The 27,637-nt window shown below is 26.5% G+C and overlaps 1 protein-coding gene across 6 annotated transcripts in view; it reads left to right on the plus strand.

Annotated features, from left to right (window-relative positions):
• The window catches only part of LOC129974901 (RNA-binding protein 25-like), a 51,108-nt gene that overhangs the window by 9,472 nt on the left and 13,999 nt on the right, over nucleotides 1-27,637 (plus strand). For 2 of the 6 annotated variants that reach the window (XM_056087683.1, XM_056087680.1), the window contains 14 exons: nucleotides 2,275-2,401; nucleotides 7,099-7,139; nucleotides 9,074-9,181; nucleotides 10,997-11,101; nucleotides 11,189-11,246; nucleotides 11,912-12,003; nucleotides 14,969-15,209; nucleotides 17,885-17,991; nucleotides 19,585-19,665; nucleotides 23,713-24,029; nucleotides 24,972-25,071; nucleotides 26,464-26,553; nucleotides 26,659-26,732; nucleotides 26,822-26,972. In XM_056087683.1, the coding sequence (XP_055943658.1) occupies nucleotides 2,311-2,401; nucleotides 7,099-7,139; nucleotides 9,074-9,181; nucleotides 10,997-11,101; nucleotides 11,189-11,246; nucleotides 11,912-12,003; nucleotides 14,969-15,209; nucleotides 17,885-17,991; nucleotides 19,585-19,665; nucleotides 23,713-24,029; nucleotides 24,972-25,071; nucleotides 26,464-26,553; nucleotides 26,659-26,732; nucleotides 26,822-26,972 (1,656 nt within the window). In that variant the 5' untranslated portion in view covers nucleotides 2,275-2,310. Of the gene's footprint in view, nucleotides 1-1,276; nucleotides 1,330-2,274; nucleotides 2,402-7,098; nucleotides 7,140-9,073; nucleotides 9,182-10,996; nucleotides 11,102-11,188; nucleotides 11,247-11,911; nucleotides 12,004-14,968; nucleotides 15,210-17,884; nucleotides 17,992-19,584; nucleotides 19,666-23,712; nucleotides 24,030-24,971; nucleotides 25,072-26,463; nucleotides 26,554-26,658; nucleotides 26,733-26,821; nucleotides 26,973-27,637 lie in introns of all 6 variants that reach the window. The other 4 variants (XM_056087685.1, XM_056087681.1, XM_056087682.1 and 1 more) reach the window with 3 other exon arrangements.

Genomic DNA, 27,637 nt, shown 5'->3' on the forward strand with positions numbered 1-27,637 from the left:
GATGTGGTTCATTGAATAATGCCCCCCCCCCCAAAGTCACTGTCTATTCTGAATTTTTGAAATAAATTTTCACATTTCTTCAAGTAGAGGACTTGCAGCCTAATATCATTTTCTAGTAGGAGAGGTTAATACTACACTGGAATTTGGAAGTGTAAAAGATTTTGAATGAAAAATTCTTTGTGCGATGGGTAGGGAAAGGAAGTCTGATGTCGTGGCCATCTAGATCTTCAGACATTATACTTTGAAATGTCTTATCAGGATATGAGAGAAACATTGTTTACCAGTCTCCAATTCATGACGAAAAGTCAAATTACAATAACTATTCAGAACATTGATCCTGCAATGCTTCTAGGAATGTGGCTAGAAATTTCATAAAGACTCAGATGTGTTGTGCATGACTAAGGTATGCATGTTGAAATCTTGCAATATAACATGGCAAAAGAAAAAAAAGAAACCCTTTAATATTTTCTTTATGAGACAAAAAAAAAAAAAAACCATAAGAAAATATCTTTGTTTATTTTTAATTAATATAAGTGTGATGATACTTTCCAGACATTCTGTATTTTATGTACCAGTAGGTCGGCCTCTCTGCTAAAGACTTAGAAATTAAAGCTTTTTTTAAAAATAAGTGATTTTTTTTTTCAGAAACAAAAGTATATAACTTATTTTGAGCTGTCAGTGTTTATAGTGATACAGCATCTTGTTAAAATTTGGTACATGTTGATTTTAGTGCATTGATTTTAATGATTACATTTAGTTTTATTGAAGTGTTTTTTTTCATTGTTAATTGTAAAAAAAATTTTATACTTTATGAGTGTAATTTCTTTTAAAATTATATGTTTGGAAATTATAATAAATCTGAGTTTAATCTGAGTATTTTTTTATACTAGAGGATGAAACAACAACCAGTAAGATCTTTTATTTTAACTTTCCCCACCTTTCAGTTGGCTAATGTATAGCTTTTTAAAAAGATAATCTTTAAAGTGATTTTGCATGTTTTTGTATTCCTGACACACTGAATATTTTCCAGATTGTGATTATAGTCTGTATAGTACTTATAGTGTCAGTTTTACTTGATTATTAATAATGTATTAACAATTTATAAAAACTAGTGTTTATGAGTTAAAAATTAAGGTTCTGCTATGTGCATTTAAGATTTTTTTTATTATTGTTTTACGGATTGAAGCATGAATCATTATTTTTTGAATTCAGAGTAGCTTTTGCCTGCATTTAATATTATGAACTTGTTTTATGATTGCTTGTACTTTATTAACAGGGAGAATTTTAATCAGTAGTCATTTTGCACATTGGCTAAGTAGTAATTATAGGGTATGTTAATATTGAATTTTTTACCCTTAAACTTTTAACTAATTTTCATTTCACTCTAACTCCTTTGATTTTTATATGTTCATTTTTAAGAAACATATTTCATTTTGGAGGCTGTTACCTTTTGAGTTATTTATTTTGTTTTCTTCTTTTCTCAAAACTTTTTGTTATATTCATGTTGGGATGACAAACTTTCTTTTGTAAAAATATTTTTTCATTTGCAAGGTTAAACTAGCATATACTGTTTATTTAATGCTACATTATTGGAAATATTTTCAGAATGTATAAATATAAGATTATATTTTTCTGAAACTTTATTTTTAGTTTCAGTTTATATCAAGATTTTGGAAAGTAATATAATTCCTCACAATCGTGTGAAGTAAAAAATTTGGTTAAATTTTTATTTCTTTTTCAGATTTTAATTTAAATTAAAAGTATGTCTTGTTAATTTTTGTTTCATATAAAAGTTAAAATCAATTCTTTTTGAAATTATTTTTTCTTATGAAAATTATAATTCTTTTTAATTAATATTTGAAGAAAGTTTTACATCCCTTCTTATTTACAATTATTGATTAATAATTTTGAAAATTAAAGTTATATTGTTTTCTTATTGAATTTGCTTTCCTATTATTTTCTTACTAGTATTGTAATGTTTTTCTTTGTGATGTATGTACTGTGATAACTTGAGTTTTTACCCCCCTCCCACTTATATATATATATATATATATATATATATATATATATATATATATATATATATATATATATATATATATATATGTATGTATCTTTAAATGTGTGTACTTATTTAAATAAGAAGCATGCTGAAATGTTCCTGCTATTCTCAGATGTACTACTTCTTTTCCACTTCCTGAAGTTAGTTCTCCTGCCCTTTGTAAGAGGATTGTTTTTTGGTTAATTGATTTTAAGGAATCTTTATTTTTTTAGTTTTTTCCAGTGAAGTTTATTAAAGCTGTGCCGAAGATGTCGTTTCCCCCAGGTCCTCCATTACCTATACCTGGCATTCCTCCTATGCCTCCAATGATGCCACCGCCTTATGCTGTTCCACCAATGGGTGAGTCTATACTTTGCCTTTTCATAACTTACATCTTCCCATTAAATTTAGTTTTTGTATTGTATATGTTATTTTAGAACAATGTAAAATAATTTTATTAGTATTTTAAATAAAATTATAAATATTGAAGTAAGAATATCTATTTCAGTTTTATTATTTATTGAAATTTAATATGGGAGACAGTTGAAATCATTTTAGCCAAACCTTGACTTCCAAGATCTGATGATTATAAATTCAGTTCCCCATTTCACCAAAGATTTGTCTGGTGTGTTTCTATGTATTTATAATTTGAATTGAAAACAAAATGTTGCCACATTGCTGTAAGGTGGCTCATGGGGAGAGTTTATCAGTTTAAAAGTATAAACATAACTCTTGTATATTAGCCACCTTTAGTAGCCAACTGGTTGGCTATAATTAATAATTGTTAAAACGTTCACTTAAATAATGTATGTAGTTTTATAATGGCTTCCTCAACAAATTATTTTTTTAACTTTAAATTTTAATTGACAAGTAGTTTTGGAAACATTATAATGTTCAGGTCATTGTGAAATATCTAATTTTCTTCTCCTAAATTTGGAATTGTTATTTGTAAAATTGAAGTTATTAAACTTCAACTTGATAGAAGAATTTTCTTGTTGAAACTAAGCATTATAAAATGACAGAAAGTGGAATTGTTTAGCATTAAAAATTTATATATATTAAAAAAAATATTTTTCTTAATTTATGTAAAATATTTAAGAGGATTATTTAATAAAAAAATGTAATTCGTAAAAATATTTACTGCATTACAGTAAAATAGCCAAAAATGATAATATTCATCCATTTATTTTATATTAAATGACAAGAAAGTTTTAATTTAACTTTTAGTATTGCTTACTTGTAAAGTTCAATCTTAATTATAAATAAAAATCAAAGTAAATTAAAAGCATATTTTATATATATATCTTCTTATTATGGAAAAATCAGCCATAGCTTCGAATTTTCATCATCAACAATGAAGGGGAAAAAAATGCAGGATGATAGATTTGTAGTATTAATGAAACTATCTGGAAATTTTTCATAATAGTAAAATAAATACCCGTAAAACATGCTTAAAATATTTTTAAAGTATATGGAAATATATATGTAATTTAATAATTAATTTTAATTTTAAATGTGGGAAAAATTATGCTGCATCTAAATTGGTGATTTTGAAAAGAAAATTATTAGTATTTTGCAACAATGTAAAAATTGTCTTTGTATTGCAATTTTGGAAGTTATGATGAAAAACATTGAAATTTCATTCAATTTTTAATGGAAGTTTTAAAAAATCTCACATTCTTTCCAAAGTAAGTTTAATGATCTGCCTTGAAGGGGCCAACTCATACTTTCATGTTTATTATTAGCAGAGATAGGTATGTATTTTTGGTAATGTGAATTAATAAATAGTGTAAATAATAATATTTTCTATTATTTAAAGGAACTTCAGAAGCCTGCATTTTATATAGTCCTGTGACTCATATTCAGGAAAATATTTTTTTATTCTTTGTTAAGTTTAAAAAAAGAAGGGGGGGGGAATGTAAATCTGATTGAGTTACGAATTTTTACTTATCACTATTTTGGGACAATCATCATTATATTGCCATTTCATTATTTTATGTAAATTATTTTTGGGGAACTTCTGGCACTGGTTGGGATATTCTTTGAGACAGTTAATGAAATGGTCTAATATCAAATCAAATGAAATGAGATAAATTATTCAATGCTCAATTTCAGCGAAAAACTATAAAATATTAAGTATTTCAAGAATATTTTAATATATGACTCAGGACTGAGGATCTATGTAAAAATTTAAAATTCATAATGAAGTCGTATTCAGAATCTTGACTATTTTATAGCTGTCTGTCTTTATTTACTGTTTATTTTTGGATTCGGAATCTCTATAATTTTACACATACATCAGGAGTCCTTTATTTCCTCAAAAAAGGGATGAGTGGAGAAATGAAAGGAGTAGATGTTTACAGCAATATGGTGAACTCATATTATTATTAGAATTAGGATTAGTAATATCCGCTCTTCATTCTGTGTACCGCTCTTTAGTGAAGTACAGTAGTGGAAAAGTGATAGTTTCAAGATCCTGAAACAAATAGTAATCTTTGTTTCTTGATACCCCCCCTCTTACAAATTGAAAGTGGAATTCTAAAATATGCAGTTTAGTTTAAGCTTTTTTTTAGATATATTTTGTTAAGCATCAGTGTTTAAAATTTTGATATGAGAGAGAAATTTTTGAATAACTTGTAAGTACACTTGTAAACATAGCTAGGAATTGCATTCTGTATCACACCGAAAAGTTGTGCAAGGGATTTCATTCAGAGGAGGATGTAATTACTTTGGTCAGTATAGCATCAATCTTCAGTGAAATGAAAAGTTTGCTGAATCCAATGAAAACTGTTTCATTGTATGTAGAGAAGCATTCACCTAATAAAATATTAGCCATATATTCTATAAAATTATTTAACGTTAACACTATACCGCATTTTCTCCAACTTTAGAAACGCAGACAAAAAAGATGTCTTTAGGTGACTTTCTTATAAAACAACATGCATCATAAATAATAAATTTCATTATTATAAATTTGAGCTCCCTCCCCCCAAAAATGCGCATTATTCGTTTGATGTTATGGGAAAAATTATTTGATTTACGATTTAATGAGTGTTTTTCGTTATGAATAAGATTTGGCAATGGATTATGCTCTACAAAATTCTATTGTATAGATATTTTGAAGTTTACAATAAACTTTTTCTTGCCCTTATTTTCCTAGAAATGTTTCTTATTTATTTCATATAAACATGTTAAAAATTGTACTTTTCTAGATTTTAGTTGTTATGAGAGTTAACATAATATTTTAATTTAAGCTTTAACCAACATCATAGTAATACATTCATAAGATTAGTTTTTTCTCATGTGCATATAATATGCAAGAATAGCTTTTTATTTTATATGAAATATATGATTGGAAAATAAGCTTAAAATATATATGCACTTCAAAGTATAAATATGCCAGGTTTGGTAAGTGTTGATCAAATGGGCTAATCGGTAGATTGCCAGCTCATACAGATGCACAGTCATCTTTATTATGACCAGGAATGATGCAAACATAAGAGTTATTGTTTCTTGTATTGAATGTCAAAAATTATTCAGATCTGTTCTAAATAATATCTTCATTCTTTTACTTATTTATTCTAAAGAAATAATTTTTTTTGTGGTATTTGCAAAATTTTAACTTTTTGTATTTTATTGAATTTGATGTATATTCATGAAAATATCTTCGAATTCGTTCCTCTGATAGTCATGCAGTTTCATCTTTTCTCTTTTTTTCTCTTTAATTCTTTTCTTATTGCAGAAACCAGTTAATGTTAAAAAGTTGTTTAAAATATTTTTTATAATTATTATTCAATATGTATTGAAGCCATTATTAAATCTTGGTAACAATTCTTGATTTCAAAATCAAAATTGCATTCTGAATATTTTTTTCCAATACCTACTGTGAGGCCAAATCTAATGCATATTGTATTGATTCATTTATTATTATTTTTAAAATTTTTCAACCTTATCAGAATTTAGTTGATCTTGATTTCAATTCAATGGAATCATTTCCATAATGCTCAAAACAAAATATTGTAAAAAAGTAATTAAATATTATCTTCTCTTGAGAAAATAATAACATTGAATTATTTTTTTCTGGTAAAAATGTTTATATGTAAACATCATATAAAACTTTATTAATATTTGGTTTTAGTTTATAGAAATTAAAATTGTAAGAAAGTTAAAAAAAAAATTTTTTTTCAACCTAACTATAAAAATTTAATTTACTTTGCTGTCAATTATAAAGATGTTACAATGAATTATATTTATAATTCCTTTGTTTTAATTACTTATGAAATTTGTTTCATGCATAATTTTTTTGTCTAATTGAAAAATAAATATATATTTTAACAGCTTTAGTCTTGTAATTTAAATTACTTAAGTTGCCTGATGATTTCTTATTACTTTGCATTAGTATACTATTTAATATATTGATATTTATCTATTATATTGATTTACATAAAGAAAGTATATCAATCGTCAAAAAATTTGAACTCGAGATTCTGACAAATCTTCACATTTCTGACCTCTCCAAGTTAAAAAAAAACAACACATTTTTGGCAAATATCGGTCTATCTGTGACAAATATTACTCAAAACGGTTTGAGCTAAATGATTGAAATTTGGTATATGGCCTTTAAAACCAAATTTCCGGATTTTTATCAAATTTTGAGGAAATCTATTCAGAAAAAGTTTGTCTGTCCGGCTGCTCGGATATAAGTTAATACGGTAACTACTAAAAGGAGACAGCTAGATAGATAAGAATCAGTACACATGTTTAACATCCAAAGTGTTGACATCATCTGTCAAATTTTGTGCCAAATTCAATGAAAGTTAAAATTTTGCAATTATTGTATGCCAATGCCATGCTAGACTCGGCATGACAAGTTTATTAGAAAGTTTATGGGAAACTACTCCTGCTGGTTTTAGCTTAGTATTTCCTTAAATTTTTCTATAAATATTCTTTATTGTATTTGCAGAAACTAGTGAATTTTATTACTTTATTTTAAATATGTGATATTTCATATTTAACTCATTTATTGGAATAACTTAGTGAGGTTTCTTTTTGCCTAGGAGGTATGATCCCAATGACTGTGGGTATGATGCCAGCACCAGTAAGTGATATTATTTTAAAATATTAATTTCCTTTATTATTAAAGACTTTTGTAAAGTGTAATAATGCTGTGTTGAATAATAATAGAATGTTGTTGTTTGGAAGAGTATATTTTGTTAAATGATCATTAAATGCTATCAAGTTTTATTCTTTTAAGTAATTTGAGAGCAAAAAGTCAGTTTATAAAATATCCAAAAAATATATTACATTCTTGGAATTATTTTCTCTTAATTCTTTGAATGTATATTTTTCTGTTTTTAGTATAATGTCCTTTTTGGGAAATTGTCAAATGAATAATAGAATGAACAGTTCACCATATGTGACAGGGAATATCAAAATGAACAGCTCGCTTGAGATTAAACTCATAAACTTGTCAAATATTAAAATTAAAATTTAATATTTGTATTAAATTCCTCTCCCTAAAATTGGCAATATTCTTTATATTTTATTAACCTTTGCAGATACCTAATTTCCTTTCTTAACCATTAATGTCTTATTTAAGAAATTCTTAGCTAAGCCAAATGCATTTCTCTCTTTTTTACTCTGTGTAACAAATCAGTATGTACTCTCAAGAATTATCATTTGGCATATAATATTCATTAACTAGACTTTGAATTAAAATTTTTTCATTCTCCTAACCTTCGTTTCAAGGAATTTGAAAGCAGTCTGATTTTTTTATATATCTTTCATTTTTAATTTTGATATTAAATTTTTATTATTAAAAAAATTGACAGGTAAGAGTTTTTAATGACTTTCTGCCAATTTTCTGACTATTTTTTTAAAAAGTTGGGTAGAATTTGCTTTTACTATGCAGTTATCTTAATTTGCTAAATTTTTAACATAATTTAAGAATAAAATTTATGTCCTAAATTGGTCAGTAATAGGTCAAAATATGTATAGTAGTTCTAGATTGAAAAGTATGCATCAATTTGAACCTAACCTAATACTGAATCTAGCAAAATTTCAAGTGTTTAATTTTAATTTCTTATTTTTCAAGACCTTAGTATAATAAAAATCAGTATTGTTAAATTATTATTTGATAATATTAATATTATTATCATGTGAGAACATGGTGTTGTTTTGGTTAGGGGGTTTTGAAGATCGAAATCGCATAGGCAGTGAATATTGAAGCTCGAAATCGCGTAGGCAATGAATAAAGCATAAATAACAATTTTCATCATCTTTTAATCTCATGTATTTTTTTACCTGTTTTTACCAGTATTACATTATTATGTATGCTTCTTTGAAAGCAGATGCGTTTTTAAAAGGTTGACCTGCTTTTACCAGTATTGCTTTATTATTACGTATGCTTCTTTGACAGCAGACGCGTTTTTAAAAGGTTGACGTAGAACTATGACTTCATAGCTGTTATTTCATCTCAAAATCGGTCGAGCTCCAAAATTTTGTTTGCCATTAGAAAAATTGAAAATGAAAGTTTTTTAAAAAAATGTATCATTATATGCACATATATAGAAAGAGGGACAGAGACTGATATAGAAGCCTCGTGATTGTTTCAAACTGGTTTAAATTGGTTAATAATTTTAATTAAGACAAATAATGACTTAAAAAATAATGTTATCGCATGATAATTTTAAATTTGTGATTGTGGATTTCCTTTTAATTTTTCTCCAATTTTTTAATTTTAAAATAATGAAAAAATTGTCTCATAATAATAAAACACAATTTTAGTTTTCATTAACTTCAAACAAGGAAAGAATCGCTCTTCCATTTTGTTGATTACAAATTTAAAAAATGAATATTATTATTATTATTTTTGGTAATTCAAAATTTATAAATCTTTTGATTTTAAAGATTGTTATTGCTAATTAAAATATATATCGTTGAGTTGTAAATTTGTGTTATTTTTGCGTTTCTGTAAACATATTTTGTATTAAAAACTAAACTTTGTTATGTATTTTAATATTTTAATTATAGATGATGACTCCTGTTGCTATGACTATGCCAACTCCTATTCCATTGCCTCAGCATCATCAATTAAAAATGAAAAAACTTAATACACATACAACGATTAAGAAACAAGAAGTATGTGCTTTTAATTATATAGAAATACTTTTTTTTAAATGTTTTCTGTTAAAAGAGAACATTAAAATTTTTTTAAATGTTCTTTGATAAAAATATTTTCTCAGGATGAGTATTTGTTATAAAATCATTATGTGATTGTAATTTTATATAGGTTGTTACTGAAGTATCCAAAGGAGTCTATTTTGGTTTTTCTTTCTCCTCCCCGCCTTATTTAGATATATAATTATTGTTCCTATGAAAGATATCTAGGAATCTATTTGATATTATGTCATACTAGATATCTATTTGAAGATATCTAGGATGACATAAATATGTAATGATATTTTAAAATCTAATTTAAATCCTATTTATCCAAAGTTTTATCTTAATTCAGCCCATATTAAGTTCATTCTAAATGGTAAAAGGTGGAATTCCTGGTCCAATTCCACCTTTTTTTATTTAATGTGCCAAGAGCTCTGTAAAAATGCTTAAATCTGCACTTTCACACACTCCGAGTGAAGTAATAAAAAACTGTCAAACTGAGTAATTTCTTCTAAAACATACCTATAATCCCCTTACCTAAAATGACTCTTGTAAAGAAAATCAGAATCTCATGATATATAATCATTGGGAAAATATTTGTCATTCTTTTCTCTTTCGCTCTCGTGTTGTGACGTAGATTGATGTATCTTGTCGCTTCTTGCTTGTACAAAATTACGCCTCCTGGGATGGAATAAAGCGTAGTTTAAAATTCAAAAGTGTCTTCTCTTTCTTGCCACTAAAAAAATTATGTGTTTACATACATATATAACTAGAATGACAACTGTCATACATAATTATTTAATGATGTTTTTTTAAAAAGTGTAACACACATATATGTAATTGTGACAATCTTTGGAAAGCAGCTATTATGCGTGATGTGTCCGTATAACTTTCTATAAAATTGATGATTAAATAAAATAAAAAATAATTTTAACAACCTTAGATTATATAATTGGTATATTAATAAAATATATTTTGCTCCATCTATGCATTTTTCTGTTTACTTCAAATTGTCTTTTACTGTTGCTAATTATGATTAACTATTTTATTAACATTTACACTGCATTAAAAATGCTATTTATTTATTAGATTCTGTTTGCTTCATTATTTTTTTTCAACCAGATGAAACACAGAAAATTGTTCTGCTTTCAGGTATTGTTGCTTTGAGAAGATGTAGGTCTAGATAATTAGATCAATGGATTAAATGAGTTAAAATTTATATGGGCATTCTTTGACACATGAATTTGCTGTGAAAGCTGTTATCTAGTATTTAAGTTTCTTTTTCTTTTAATGTGTATTCCTATAAATCTTGTGCCGGCGTCCTGGCATGGGGTAGTACCGTGATCTGGGCATCCCGGGTTCAAGTCCCGATTTGGACATGGTTGTTCTTCTTTTATGTTCTATCTCTGAGGTGTGTGAATGTGCTTCCCACGCCTCCTGTATAAAGGGGTCGTGCATGACACATGAAGTAGCTAAGTCATACTCTTGGCCCTTGTTGGCTCTGTTAAAAAAACAAGAGATGTTCACTCGTTTTAAATAGGTGACAGATAACTGTCAGCGGACTTGTAAAGTGCCATAAGTTGCAACACACACAACATAAATCTTATAATCATTGAACTAAATTTAAGAATTAGTGCATTAAATTAAGAAAAATAAGATAACAGAACAGAAGGATTGGCATGTACTCTTGGAATTATCAATTTATATGGATTAATAGATAAAAGCTATTTTTCTTAGAAATTTACCTTAATTAGTTTGCTTTGTTTTTCATTTTTCATCACATTTTATTTTCAGAATAATATTGACCTGCATGATTCTCCAAAAGGTCCCCCAGTTACCGTCTTTGTTGGTAACATAACAGATAGGGCCCCTGACAACCTCGTCCGTCAAATATTACAGGTAGTGCTATTTTTTATGTGCTTTGTTAAATGAATGATCATTTAAAACTATTTGAGCTAATTTTTTTAAAAAAATTTTATTCTTTAGAGATGTGGTATTGTATTAAATTGGAAACGCGTCCAAGGAGCAAATGGGAAATTACAAGGTAAAGAAATTTTAATTATGATTAATTGAAAAGTATTCAACCATTGAACTATTCTGCCTGTTTGTGCCAAATGTATGAAATTAATATAATTAAGAATTTATGGACTGAAATTAAAATATTCGTGAACATGTAATTTGATACAAAAATTTGTGAAATCCATGATTAGTCTGCTTTATTGAATTTGTAATTGAATCTGAATACCTCAAATAAAAGTTGTCTGATTTGCATGTCAGAATATACTAGACATTTAAGTGATCATCTTAGAGGTAAGATTTTAAAATGAATTTCAAAAATATTATCTATATAATATTTGATTAAATTTTAAAAACTTCATATGAATTGAAAAAAGAGATTATAAATTAAGAATTTATTTTATTCTTTTAGTAATTATATCAACTACATTTTAAGCTACATTTTGTATTTAAATAATAATTTATATTATTTTAAAGCAAAAAAATGTTTTTTCAATAAAAATTATAAATGAGAACTCTATTTTGTCCAATATGACATTTCTTGGTGAATAAGATATATTAACAGATATGTCATATCTATAAAAAATAATCTTAATTTTTTAAATTAATTTTTAGTAAATTTGTTTAATCTCACATTTATACTGACTCTAAAATGTATATGTTTATTTCCATGTTTATTTGTTTTATTTATAGCTTTTGGGTTCTGTGAATATGGTGATCCAGAATCTGCACTTAGGGCTATGAGAATTTTGCATGATTATGAATTAGGAGATAGAAAACTTGTGGTATGCTATGTTTTTTTTTTTTTTTTTTTTTTTTTTTTTTTTACACTTAGGGATGGAAGTATTTATATATCTTTCATTTGGTTAAATCTATTTTGGCTGTTTGAATTTCATTTTTCTTAATTTTCTCTTGTTGTTTTCAAATATTTTTTACTCTTTTATTCTTTTACGAGGGATGATCCAAAAAAAGTTTACAAGGCAAAGGAAAAAATGCTTTATTAACAATAAACACAGGATACAAATGGTAATTAAGAGACATATGTGGCAGTCACATATCTACATAATCACCAAACCTGTTGAAGCATTTATCACTGCTGGCCTAATTTGTTTAACCTGTCTTGGTAATAATCGGGTCCTGGCTATTGAGCCAATTCTTGACACCTTTTTGAACGTCACCGTCTAATATGAACCTTGTTTAGGATAAGTGTTTCTTCAATGACGGGGAAAAGAAATAGTCATTGGTAGCCAAATTGGCTTTGTGCATGATATCGCTGAAGAAATGCGAGACTACACATCATTCGAGTGGCTTTATGCTCCTAAGATAACACAGCAGCGGACATTAACTTTGGAATACTGCAACAAATCCATAATGATATGCTGAACAGTACCCTTGTATATCAGTTTTTCTTTGTTTCAAAAGCAAGCTTAGTTTTTTAACAAAAAATAAGAAGAAATGTTTCTGAACATTTTCAATTCACTTTTCATATGGCGGCTTATTTTTTAAAATTGTTTCTTTTAATAATACTAGCTGCCTTTGTCAACCAGTTTGTTCACCTAAATTGTTAAATTTTTTGGCTTTTAATTATTAATATGAGACGCATTTCTTTTTAAAAAAATTTCACCTTGTAATTTGATACAACCAAAATACGAGAATTCGATTAAAACTGTTTCCAACTATCTCCAAAACACATCTAATAATAATTTGCTGTTCTTTTAATTAACTGAATGAAGTATTTGATTCAATACAGCTGTAAAAATGTTCAATTAATTAAATAGTCTGAAATTTGTATGATTCTTTGTTTATATTTACTGTTGCCATTTGACTATCTATACTTATAATATAAGGCTGAGTGTGAGTGTTGGCAACTCTGCAGGCCAAACCATTTGACCTTTGGCTACCAAATTTAGCACATGTATACCTTGGAGGTCTGGAATATGCACCTTAGAGCAATTTTTTTTTTTGAGTTTTTATTAAAATTTGAACTATTTAAAAATTAACCGACATTTTATCGTTTTTTTCGCCATAACTTCATAATTTTTTGAAGTATATTTATAGACTGAAACGAAATAAAATTTCTGCCATGTCGACTGGTTGCGAAGGCAGTAAATAATAAGCTCAATGTCTTTGCTGCATTTGTTAGCGTTTTATATATGGATTTGTTGGGAAATTTATAATTTAATATAATGTTTTAATAATAATGTATAATAATGTTTAATATAATAATAATAATGTACAAATTTTGTATCGGGGGGGGGGGGGGGGGAAACACGAATTTTAACTATTTTAATGTGAACTATTTTAACTTTTTTTGTTTGCAATATGAGGTGATAAATTTATTGAAGTGAGCTGTTGAATAATCTATTTATTGTAGCTTCAGTTGTAATGATATTTTGTGCTTAATATTTTCCAGTGATATGACTTTTATATGCCTTGTTTATCTTCTGTTTAAAAAATATTTGATTGAAGGAAGAAAAAATATTCTAAGTTCTCATGAAAATGGTTTTAAAAGTGTCACCCAGATTGAGGCTGTGCATTATAAATGTTAAATATGCAGCTTTTAACAATCAAAGATAATCTTCAGTGTTATATCAGAAAATAAACATAATGTGAAAATACTGACTTGTGCATTTTTTCTAACTATGTTAAAAATTTTCATAACTCTGTATTATATAAATTTTTTTTTTATATATATATATATTGTGTCGATGGTAGCGGGTCATCTTATCCATGGCATTTGATGTTTGTTTTGCCTGTATTGTTTGAAATAGTTAATTAAAATTAATGTTTTGTCATAGTATGTATTTATAATGTACTTAATGGTGAAATGGTGTAAAAAAAGGAAATTTAAAGCTTTAATTAACAGCAAATGAGCTTAAAACAATATTGTTAGCTAATTCTACATTTAGACATACCACTTATAGCAACACTAATTAATAACTTTTAGGTTTGTTTACCTTTCCCAATTAACGGAAATTTTTCATCTGTCAGTAGTCGTTTAAATAAATAGGCAATATTTATCCTGTATATTGCTTTAAAAAAACAGTTATGGAATGTCCAGTGATATCAGATAAACAAAAAATGTGAATACCAAATAAGAATATGCCAATTTGAAAAGGAAAGTTGCTGCATTTGTGGCAGAATATTGAAAATTGAATCAATATATAGATATTGGAGATATGACGAAAAATGTTCTCATTGTGGACTTTGAATTTTGGATTGAAAGTAGACCAGCCAGCAAATATAGGTTAGAAAGATTAAGCTTCCAATGTTGAATGAATGACCAATAGTGATTATTTACTTATTAGCTGGAACTGATGGATAATGTGTGGGGGTTGGTGAGCAAAAGTGAGCAGAGACTGAAGCCCCCCTAGTTTTAATTGAAAGAATGTTCTTAAAACATACATTATTTTTAAGAATAACTCCACCTTTTATGAATGTAAATTTTATGCCTTTTATTCTTGTGATTATTATGTGAACATGGCATTCAATTTATCATTTAATTAAAAAAAAATTACTTAATGTGTGGCAGCAATAAATCATTTTTAACTTTTGGAGTGCCATACATTACCTTAATGTAATGTCTGTACCCAAAAAGAATTGCTTATTCTATTTTTATGTAAGATGTTTAATTTTATGTTCATTTTTCATGCATGCCATAAATATCAACAAGTACCAAATATTCTTCTAAGTATCTACTAATGTATCAGATTCTTTTATCAGTTAATAATATTTAATGTGTTGTTTTAGGTAAAAGTTGATGGGAAAACAAAAGAAAAACTAGATGAGTACAAAGCCAGCAAATTATCTAAAGCACATGAAGAAGATGAAAAGGATAAAAATGACAAAGATAGCGGCAAAGAAGAAGGAGAGACGAGTGATGATGCATTAGATGAACAAACTAAACAAAGAGATAATGCAATCATGACAAGTCTTCAACACTTAATAAATGCTCATTCAGCTGAATTATCGAGACCACCGGATGAGAAAGGTATGTTAAATTTATTTTATGCTTACAAAAATGGTCATAGTTCATAAAATTTTTGTTGAAGATAAATCTTTCAGATTTGCAAACCTTGTTCTCAAAACATTTTTTCTCCTCCTGCTGCCATTCCATTTATTATATGGAAATTTTATAATTTTCTGATCTGCAAATCATATGACTGCTGAACTTATCACTTATTGTGAATCATCGTGGCAATTTATTAAATACATATAATAAATTGATTTACAAGTGAAAGCAATTGTGGCTTGCTATGAATCTGTTTTTACCTTGCAAAAGCTTTCTATTTTATCTACTTTCTTTGACTCGATCATTTTCTAAGTAATCTCAGTGTCATGTTAATACTTATGTCAGCTATTCAGTCCAGATGTTAAGAACCTAGAGTTCAAGAATTCTGTGATACATCCCTGAAATTCGCAACTCAGCAGTCATAGCCTCTAGTAAGATGATAGTGAAACTAAAAAGAAATTGCAGGGCTTTGACTGTAAAGACAGAATGTTTAATATTGTAACAAATTGTGTCAGATAATAACTTTAAAAGTAAAAATATCATTAAAAACAGTTGGCCTCTTGTTTTAATATAATATGCAAAAACTTTAAAATGCTATTTTCTGTAAGTGGTGAATTTCAAATTTGTAAGGCCCACTATTTAAAATTAGTTTTCATTGCAGAATATTTCTTATTTTTCATATCTGCAGGAATGCGTTTCTTCCTCAGGTCCATAGTTTTCCTCTTTTTCAATTTCTTTTGTCGTCTTTTAAGAAATCTGTAATTCAATTGTTTAAGAAAGAATATCTTAAAGATAAATTGGACAAAAACCTCTGTAAAACATGAATTCAGCATCAATAAACTACAAATTGAAGTTCGTAGCAAAAAAGCTTGTAGTAAACAATAGTCTTAAGGCAACAATTAGTGTCAAAAGAAGCTACAATGAAAGTATCTGGCAAAGTTGCCAAATTCCAGAGAAATTTTCATGTTGAAAAAATGTGGTCTTAGCTCTCAAACATTTTTTTCACATCTAAATCATGTATATAAAATGAAGTTGCTTTTTGTATTTTTAATGTAACTGATGCATAAATGCAAACTGGTACATCTATCTGAGAAAATCATATGCTGTTGGTTTCTTTTTTTTAATATTTTGAAATGAATATAAAAGCCAGTTGTATGGTAGTTTTGATAATTTTTTCTGTATGTGAACTATTTAACTCGTACCTTTTGCATGTTTTCATTTCGTGTGTCGTTTCGTGTTGCTTTTCAGATTTCTTGTTTTCTACTTTTTGATCAATTACCTCTGTTTTTAGTGGTTTACCAGTCAGAAAAATGTCTTGTAATTCCATCTATGGTTCTGAGATTTTTCACTATTTAAGACATTAATATTCTTTGCTTTTTATTAAAAAAATGTTTTGTTTAACAAGTGTTTTGCATTATGAATAAAATTTAGGAAGGATACTCATTAAGCAGGTTCCACTATAATGCTAAGAGAATCAAATGCTAATGCTTATGAAACAAAAACTCAAAATAATTTAATAATATTAGTAAAATTTATTTTGGATTTTATATTGTATTTTATTTTATGTTTGTATTTAGGCAGTAGCATTAAAATATTTTTAAAGTATTTTATTATGGGACCTAATAATTTCTTATCGTTATAAAAATAATTCAGACTTATATTCGATATTTTATTTTGTAAAAAAAATTGTGAAAAGGAAATAAATCTGGATAACTCTAAGGAAAAGAGTGGAAGATTGAACAAATGTTGTACCTTAATGATGATATAGATGACCCATGTAATGTAATTGTTGGCAATAGCCATTTATCAATCGGTACTAAATTTTAATCCACTCTTTTTTTCTTATTTCAGGAATAAGCATTTGTACAATTATCGCTACTCGCATAAATCAAAAGAAAACGCTATTCTCAATTAAAAAAAAAATGATATTTGTAACACCAAAGTAATCAAAACTACTTTCATATACCTCCAGCTGGATCGCTGTATATTATAATTCAGAATCAAAGTAATTCTAACAGTAACAAAAATTCTACTGAAGAAACTGAAAAGTGCCAATCTCTTTTTAATTCATTCAGTAGTGAAATATTTGGGTACTTTTGACAGCCCGTGTAATTTGAGTGGCATGAGTTTATATTTTTACCTTTTGTAAATAGGAATAATCTATTCATTTCATGAATTGTGGTACAAAAGAAGGGAACAAGAATGCTGATGAGTTATCGGAGGCTTGCCAAATACTTTTCAAAGGTACAACAGTTATGTGAATTCATGCATGCAGTGGATGAAGGAGTATTATTGGTTCAGCATCTTTGTAACAGATTTTGTGCAGCATTAGCCTGGCTCTTGTGCCATTAAGTCCTGTAAACCAACCAACTTGTAAGAGAAAATAAAAAAAAAAAAAAAATGAAATGAATATATAGAAAAAATTTGATTTATGATGGAATATTGCATAGGTTTTTTTTTTTTTAATATATTAATATTTGTATATTATTACAGACAATTCTTCAATGATTATATTAACTTGTACTATGTAAAACTTGAGTTTTAAAAGTGATGACAATTGTCATCAATTTTTAAATAAAATGTTTTTAGTATGCTTTCTCATTGGAATTATTTCTCATTGCATATTGTAAAATTATTTATGATATGTTATTTAGATAATTCTACTACAACAACTGTAACCAGTCAACCAGAAAAAACCAGTCAAAATTCTGAAGTTAGCAGTCCAAAACCTAGAATTGATTATGAAAGATTGAAAAAGAATGTAAGTTGCTTTCTATACATATATACATACATATTTTTTTCTGGATTTGCCTATTGTGCGATCATACATTTATTCGTGACAATATTTTAATTTTTTTGCATATTCAAATTTTTTACTTGTCTGTATCAAATTTTTAAGCATTATTTTCAGTATAAGCAGTATTGTTTTATATATAATTGTTTGAAAGGAATAAATTTTGATGATATTCATATATAAAAGAAAAGTGATAAGAAAAGGCTGTAATGCAAGTTCATGTAAGAAACATTTGTTAATGATTATATTTACATTTTTATAACCTCTTATAAATGAAGTAGCTATAATTTTTTTTGTGAAGTTTAAAATATTATACAAATAATTCCTTCCTTGATGTGCAAAAATGCATTAAATCTGTTTGCTATTTCTTGAATAGTTTTAACAACCCCAATTTTAAATGCCTATTGTAATCCTTTTAAAATTATCATTCTAGTGACTTTTTAGTCAATGGTAATTAAATTTGACTGTATATATGGGTGTATTTTTGATTAAAATATAGCTTGTGATCAAATTATTTGGTATCCTTAGTACGTTACTATGTAAAAGCTCCTTAAAATTGAAATTTTTATTTAAATGTGGAATTTTTTTATGTAGAATATTATTTATATACATTTAAAGTTAATTTCTGTTTAAATATTTCTTTTGAAATATATTTGAATCAAAGTTGAGATTCCTTAATTAAATATGTTTTTTTCTTTCTAAAAACTATCACCTGAATTCTGTTTTCCCTCTAACTTAGCAATTTATTGTTAATTTTTACTAGAAATTATCACTGTTGAATTTTGTTTTGTTGGCAAATTAACAAATATACAAAATGATCATAATTACAACAGTTTTGTTATGTTTTTTGCCACCACTACTAACTCTTGTTAAATTGTAACTTTTCACTTTTAATAGTAATATTTTAATTGTTTAGAGAGGAAATACTGTTACTGTACAGTATTTTACTCATAATACACCCATCTCATTTTTTATTTTGTTTTTCTGAAATCCTTGATTTTTATCTTTTATTTCAGTTTGCATAGTATAGCTGTTATTTTCTTTAAAATATGCTGTTGGTGGTGGTGGTGGTGGTGGTGGAGAGAATTGGGTTAATAGAATTTTTTAAATGTATTAAATTTTTAAAAAATGTATTAAATTTATTTTACCAAGAGTATGTCTATATATGCTTTTAATAATTTTATCTTTACTATTAAGAATATTTTTTAGCTAAAAACATATTTTTTTTATTAGATAATTTCATTCTTTTATCTTTCTCAGCAGTTTCTTGGCTTCTATATTTATGTAAAAGCTACTGTTTTAGTTTTTTGTTCCTTTAAAGAAAAGGGCGCAATTCCTTGGTTTTAACCTCTATTATCATTCCCTAATTTACTTACAAAGGCATTTTTCTGCTACATGATATAGGATTTACCTATGACTTCATTTAAATATTTTAAAAGAATATGAATGTATTTTTTAAAAATGTTAATGAAATATTTACTTTAATTTATGTTTAAATGTCCGTTCTGTAAATAATTCAGTTAATTTCTAATTAAACATTCAATTCTTCTATATATTTAGGAACTTGATGAAATGGATTTAGAAGAAGATAAAAAGTCCTTAATACATCGTGAAATTGATAAATTCCGTGATACTTATAAGGTAACTATCAAATTGTGATCAATTTTCTTTTTCTTAAATTTATAAAGATACTAGCTCATATTATAAATTTTTTTTTAGATGTTGCAAAAATTGTAACAGTTTTGAGGAAAGATTTGGTATCATTTTCAGCAATGATCTTTTTATAATTGAGAAAGTTAAATAAAAGGATTTTAATAATTTTAACCAATATGCAATAGTATAGTTTTGTTAACTTCAGTTTTTTTAAAAATAATAACTTATGTAAATATTACGTTAAGGGAATCATATTATTGAAAATGAATTAATGCCATTTATGTTTTAAAATGGCATTTTCATTTTAAATACCTTATAATTTTAGCATGTGTATAAAAATCTTTTAGTTACATTTGAAAATTTTTGAAAAAATTTTTTTAGTTACATTTTGAAAATTGCATTTGCAAAAGAAGAAAAATAAAAAGGTCGTTTATCATACATTATGCATGTTTTAATGTGTGAATGTGCAAATGATTAGTGCTAGTGGATTCAGCTTAAGTTTTATGATTCCCCAAATAATAGGAATAAACCTTGTTGATGTTAAACAAGCTACTACACGCCACTAAATGGGCTATGCTGTTTAATTTTGTCTAGGAGTCGGTGAGTAAATTATAATATATGTTGTTGACACTTGTTTGACTTCCCTATGAAAAAACAAAACACTATACGCTTATTGAAATTTTTGTTTGTAGCTTTAAATTGAATAGCATTTGGTAAGTTTTTGTGTAAAATATGTAGCTTCATGCCTCAGAGGTTTAAATAAATAAAATGTGTTGAACTGGTTCATACCACTTGTTTTCTTTCTATTTGTTGTTTCTTGCTATTTGCAGCATGGGCTTTGCATTGTATTTTTGTAATTTTTTTTTTTTTTATCCTTTAAAATTGCTTTAAAATTTATAAATCTCGTTTTTGCTTATATTTTGAGGAATATATGTTATGATCAATGTGAAAAATTGATTAATAGCCTTTACTTATTATCATTATTAATAATAATCATATTGATCATAACATGTATCTTTCGTGTTAATAAATATAATGAAAAATATTGAAATATCTTGAAAAATTTATACTATCTTGAAAATATTGAAAAATTTAAAATAAAGGAATTTCCATTGGATTAAATTCGTATATCAATATGTGTAGTAATAGAAAAAGATTCTAGATTGAGTTACTTTTCTTTGAAATACTTAAACACTTTTTTCTTTGAAATCTTTATTCATAAGATCAGTATTCATATAATTATAGTAGTATGAATGTTTGTGGCATGATAAACTGTAAATTTGTGAATACATTGTTCTTTGTTTTCATTTTATGATTTTTGCTTAAAACTGGATGCCTCATTGTGCCTTATAAATTCTACATTCTGTTGTAATTTGTGTTTTTTAGAATGTCACATTGATAAGCTGTTTTGTTAATATGAGTCCCCCCCCCCATCTTTATCTAAGAAAATCATTGAATTGTTTAGGTTTTGAATTTCAGAAAATTACAGTTTTTTTAGTGAATATGGTAAATTTTTTTTACATTTCTTGATTTTTTTCCCCCATTTGTGTCTGCCCTAAATTTTAGTTTCAACTTAATGGATTTAAAGTAGCTTTTGTGTTATTTTATCTTTGAATATTTGTAAATATAAAGGAAATTTCGCAAAACTGTGTAGCATACAATAACTAAAAGTTTTTAAAATATTTAGTCTTCTGTCATATCAAAACATTTTGCAGTTGAAGATATTTCACTATTTTCCACAAATTTATAAGCTGTTTGGGAAAAAAAATGGAAGAATTAAATTAAGAATTTAGTATTTTATTTCTAAATAAGATATATCATTTCTGTCTAAGGGGTGGGAAGGGAATTCTGAATGGGGTGAGTAAAAAATTCATTATTGACCTTCTTCGTAATGTAGAGTTTTAATCGCACACTTTCCTAATTGAAACAATTAGTTTTTATACTTTTTGTCCTTTCTTTTTCATTCGCTGGTTAATATTGAATTGTCTTCAATAATTTAAAATGATTTTTGATTATAATAGTAAACTCCATATTTATACCATCTGCATATCAGCATGCTTTGCTGTAAGGTATGTGAAGTTTTCTTGTTTGTTCTTTTTCATTATTTCTTTCCATTATTCTGTGGCATTTTATTTTCCTAAAATTTGTTGATAATATTTCATTGGCTGTGCACGACAAACAATTTTGGTTAAGTTTTATTTATTTATCTATTTATTTCAAGGAAGTAAAGTTAGCTTAACTCCTATACGAACAATCGCATATATATTTTTTTTATCTTCTCCTAGCAGTAGTGTCTTAAGAACAATTAAAATTTTATTTTAGTGTCATGATATTATGCTTTTAAATTTGTGGATAAGCAACTTTAATTCGTTAATTGAAACTTATTTTATTTGATATCTGAGACAAAACCACTGTATTGAGTTTCCAGTTAGCATCTTGGGAGTGAAGGAAGCTCTTGAAAGAAGAAGTTGCCTACACATAGTTCGTCTAGCTTACGGATAATCAGAATATTTTGCAAGTTATATTTTGCTGTTATTTTAATATTTGAATTATTCAGCCTTAGAATTTCCAGATTTTAAATGCCATTGGAATTTACTGATCTAGAAAAATGTTTTTCCTTTATCTTTCCTATTTATCTTCCTTAAACTCTTTTATCATAATAGAGTTGGTTTCAAATTTTTACTTATTTTGGAAATTCTAATGACTGTATAATTTTTATTTCTTTATTTGCATGTTTTGTTACACTGGTATATAAATAAATCAGATCAAAATAAAATATCAGTTTATTGCTAATAACTTTTTTTAATGCCAATAGTGAATTTAATTGCTGAAAACAAGTGTGAATAACTTATAAATTCAACTTAGTTTATATAATTTAAATGGAAATTTACGGGTGAAAGTTAACACATTATAGAAATTTGGAAGCTAAATCAATTTTAATGTTTTATATCTTAATATTTATTGTGTGGAAAAATAAATGTTATTAATTAATAGCATTTACAAATGTAAGATTGTCAAGATTTCTTAAATGCATTATGCTCTTTTCTCCATTTTTATAAAGGAACTTTAAATAGATGTATTTGGTAATGGATTTTCTTTAAATATCTGCATTTTAAATAGGTAGAATCTTCTTATTTGCTTTTCCTTTAAAAAAATTTTTAATTGTTTAAATTTTTATCATAGAAAACAATAATTTTTTTTTTAACAAAAAGAAATCAGTTTTCACATTTTGCATTTTCAATATTTTTCTAAGTAATTTTAAATGTTCATATGAAAGAAATATTTTGAATTAACATTAAATTGTAAATGAAAAAGTTTAGAGAAAAACAAATTTTAATTATTCTAATCATCAAGAGAACCCAAAAATTGTAACATATATTTTTAAAATGAAACTTTATTATTTTTAAAAATGTAAGCCTTTAATGAAAGTGGAATGAGAGAACTTTTGTTTGGTCTGAAATATTAGATATTAAATCTTCCATCATATCCTTCCTTTACTCATTACATTAAAGAAATTATTTCAGTCTGCCTTTAGTATCCTCTTAATGATATTCATTTACTTCTTGTTAATAAATTTTCGTTCCTATTTTGTTATAGCTTTTCCTATCTCAAGTTGCATTCAGTTATAATTTTTACAAATATGGCAGCATTGGAATAGAATTGGGCTTATGTTTTCCAGCAGGGTAAATGTTTCTATACTTTTTAAAAAGTAAAGAAGTTCTATCGTTTGACTTTTAATGAAATCAATCCTTTTGAGTTACTCGAGTCATTGTTAAAATGTTATATCTCTGCTCTCATGAAATATATTTCACAGCGTTTCCTGAAAAAACAAACACATCCTTGACTGTGGATGGAATTGTTTCTACTTGTGCCGTTGACTTGGTAAAAATTTTATTTGCTGAAATTGCTCTTTCAAAAAGCAGTGATGTCTTAATGTTTGTGTTTTCTCAATCAAGTAAATTTTTTTGTTGTGCTGTAAAATTATCAGATTTTTGTATTGTTCCTCAAAGTTTCTGTTGTATTTATATTGCCTAGAGAGCTGAAGAGGAGAGAGATAAGGATAAGGGTCACAGGCAGAGAAGACGGGACTATGAATCCCCTGAACCCCGGATGCGAGAACGGGAAAGAGAGCGTGAAAGAGACAGAGAGAAGAGGGCATCAAAAGAACGTTCTGGTGGACGGGAAGAGCGTAGTAGAAGACGCCGCAGTCGTGAAAGAAGGCACGAATCTCCTCGAGAGTCGCCAATAGTATCCAGAACCCATAGAGAGAGGTCTCGTGAAAGACATATAGAAAGAGCTGCATCTAGAGACGTGAGTGAATGGATTCGAGAAAGAGAACAAGTAGATGAGAAGTAAGTACAATAACTTTAGGTAATCCGTTATTTCCATTTAATTAACTCATTGACTGTAAAATATGCATTTTTGTGTTTCTTTTCTTCATTTCAAAGAAATTAACAAAACTTATAACAATATTATAAGATATTAATTAAATTATTTTAATTTGGAAAGAACACATTTAATAAATTTTAAATATGTGTTTTCCAAATAGCCCTGTTCAGTATATGTGTGGCCATATTATACCATTGTGCATTTCTATGATCGGCATAATCATTAGATAAATGATAAAGTTATATCTTGTATATTTATATCTGTTAGGATATTATATATATATTTTTTGAACTGGATTCCTTTTTATACTATTCTTCTACTTTGCATCATCTAATTTATTAAAAAACTGTAATATTTTCTCTTGGTATTTCGCTAAATCTGTTTAGTAAATAATCATAGGTAATAAAATTTGTTCAAAATAGTTAAATAATTTTGTGAAACAATTAGAATGTTGGTTAGGATGGGAATAATGTACCAGACACACAAAAATACTTGTAGTGATATATTATGGTATTGTAGTGATATATTATGGTATTGTAGTGATATATTATGGTATTGTAGCTTATTATCACTAAGCATTTGATTGTATGAACAATGATTATAGCAATTATCAAAAATTTAGTGAAGTTGTCACTTTTGAATGCATCATTTTACTAATTATGAAGTAATAAGAATATTAAAGAAGTATTGAATTCACGAAATTAGCAAAAGTCTTGAACCTATTTGATGAATTATTATTAGAGTTAAGTAAAATGACTCTTGGATTTTTATTTTAAATTTAAAATAGCAAAGATATTTTGTTTTCTGCAGTAATTCTTAAAAATATATAATATTCATGATATTAAATTAATTTTTTTTTTTACAGTTTGTAATAGATTCCATTTATAAGACATTTAATTTTTCAGGCCAAAAGAAAAGGAAGTTAGAGATGAAGACGATGATGATTTATATGAGAAGAAAAAGCATGAGCGAAAAGCTAAGGAAAAAGAGAGTATATATCAGGAGGTATGTTTTCAGAATTGTTTAATTTGATTTAGCATTTTTTTTTTTCAAAAATATTTTATTACTTTTGTCTTATCAAGAATTGAGGTACCTGTCAGTAGATCTTGGAAGGATGTATACCTCGTATATTAGCTTTATTACCTTTGAATACAATTATTGTTTTTGTACTTTGTTTTTATTGAGTACATTAATTTTTTTTTCTTGTTAATGTATAATTGACTTTCATCTTTAATTGTTTTGCTTTTTATATACTCCTTTTTGAAAGGAGAATAAATTGTTACTATTTGTTAATACTTAAATAAAATGTGGAGAAAAAAAAATTTGAATATAGAAACTTGATTTTCTTTTTTTCCAATGTCTGTCTTATTTCAGATTACATGCTTTCCTTTTAATTGTTATTTTATTAAAAAATCAAAAACAAATGCAATTATGTTTTTCTGCTGTAGCATAATCATTACTTCCCCCTCCCCATCATCAAATGTTACTGTAAATGATCTGTTGTAAAACATTTAATACATGTTAAAATAATTTACTCTAGTCATGAAAGCAATTTAAAGTTAATTTGAGTGTATGTAGTAAATTTTTGTCAGTAACTCTAGGAATCTCTGGGGTGATTCAATTGATAGAATTTATATAGCTTATTTTTAGTTCGTTTTAATGTCTGTTTATTGGAGATGTATACTTTTTTCATTTAGACAATCTGACATGTAATGCTAATGATTAATTGCTTGAGAGGCTGTGGGATGGATCCTTCCTTCTTTTAATCTGTCAGCTCTTCACATCTTATTAATAGAAAAGTTATATTTCATTTTTGTGGCTCAATGAAAGATATCCTATTGATTCTTTTTTACTTTTGCTATGAAGTCAATATGCATTCCCCCACCCCAATTGCTTAGTTCTTGATCAGATATTATTTATTTTTTCCATAGATTTAATATTTACTAAATTTAATATATATATATATATATATATATTCATAAAAGTTTTTAAAATGACATTTTAGCCATTTTTTATTGATATATTTGAATTCTGAATTTAATTTTATTCTTATTCTAAACCTTGATTTTTTTTATTGTCATTTAAAAGCAATTTATTGTAGTCTTTGCTTTAAATTAAAAATTGAGTCTTAATTGATTAATTTACTCATTTTATTTTATGCTCATTTAATATTATTGATTTAGTGAATATTTCCAGTACATCAAAGAATATAGTATTATTAAATATGCAATACTATTTGGACATTATTTTGCATTTTTTAAAATAATTACAATCTTGGATTTATTGTGGTTGAACTTTAAAAAAAAAAAGTTGATTATATTCATCTAAATTTTTATAAATAAGAGAAATCTGTGTATAAAATGAAATCAGACAAGTGAATATTTTTATATTTATTAGCGTCTTAAAAATTGGATGGCAAGAGAAAGAAGAAAAGCTAAAGAATATGAAAAAGAAAGAATAAAGGCAGAAGAACAAAAAAGAGATGAAGTAAGATCACACTGCAAAATTTTGTAGAAAAAGGATTTTATAGATAGTAAAAGATTGCTGACTAAATAATTGATTTATTTTCTAATTATGTACCTATTTCTTTAGCTTAAAGAAGCCAGACGGTTAAAAGAATTCTTAGAAGATTATGATGATGAAAAAGATGATCCTAAATATTTCAAGTAAGGAACATTGAAGTCATTAATGCAAGTTATTTTCCCTTTTTATTACTTGCAGATTTTTAATGCTTAAAAAATAATAATTTTTGCAGAGGAAATGGTTTAGTTCGTCGAATGAAGGAGCGAGAAAAAGAAATTGAAGAGGACATGCTTGATAGACAGAGAGAAAAAGAAGAATTAGATGAACTTCGTAAGAAGCTTGTTGAAGAGGGACATCCTGACCCAGAAGCGGAAGTTGAAAGAGTAAGTTTTTATTCCTCTTATTTTAATCAGTATTTTTGTTATTGTACCCATTGATGCATGCATTCAGTACCAAAAACTTTGAAGACATGCTTCAACAACTAATGCTGCAGTTTTTCTATGGACAGCTATTCAAGTGCTATTTCAGGCAGTGCCAAACTAAAGAAGGGGGGGGGGGATACAGCATTGGAAACTAATGCTGTTTTTTATTTTTAACAATGTTTTTTAAGTTTTATTTAAAATGTATTGTAAATAGTGCTTGAAATGTTTTGACAAAATTGCATAAGAATAAAATATGTTTTTATTATTGAGTTGAAATAAATTCTGCTTTTTCAATAAATAATGAATTTTCTTTAGTTTAATTTTTAAATAAGTGGATTTTTTTTCCTAGTTACTGAACAAATTAATTTTAAATTTTTGGTTGTATGCACCACTATCTGATGAAACACTGGAATGTAAATCTTTGTTGGTAGCAACCGTATTTTAGAGCATTTTGTGTGAGCCACCAGTTAAACATGCCCGTATGAATGTATTAAATTATTATTATTAAATTATATATTGAAAATTTTTAGATATGTTGCTATATTTCAAACTTTTATATGCTTATAATGCTTACAACTTTTATATGCTTTTGGTGTGTGCATGTAAATACACTTTATAGCCTTTAT

The sequence above is a fragment of the Argiope bruennichi genome, chromosome 7, assembly GCF_947563725.1.
Source record: "Argiope bruennichi chromosome 7, qqArgBrue1.1, whole genome shotgun sequence".
NCBI lineage: Eukaryota > Metazoa > Arthropoda > Arachnida > Araneae > Araneidae > Argiope > Argiope bruennichi.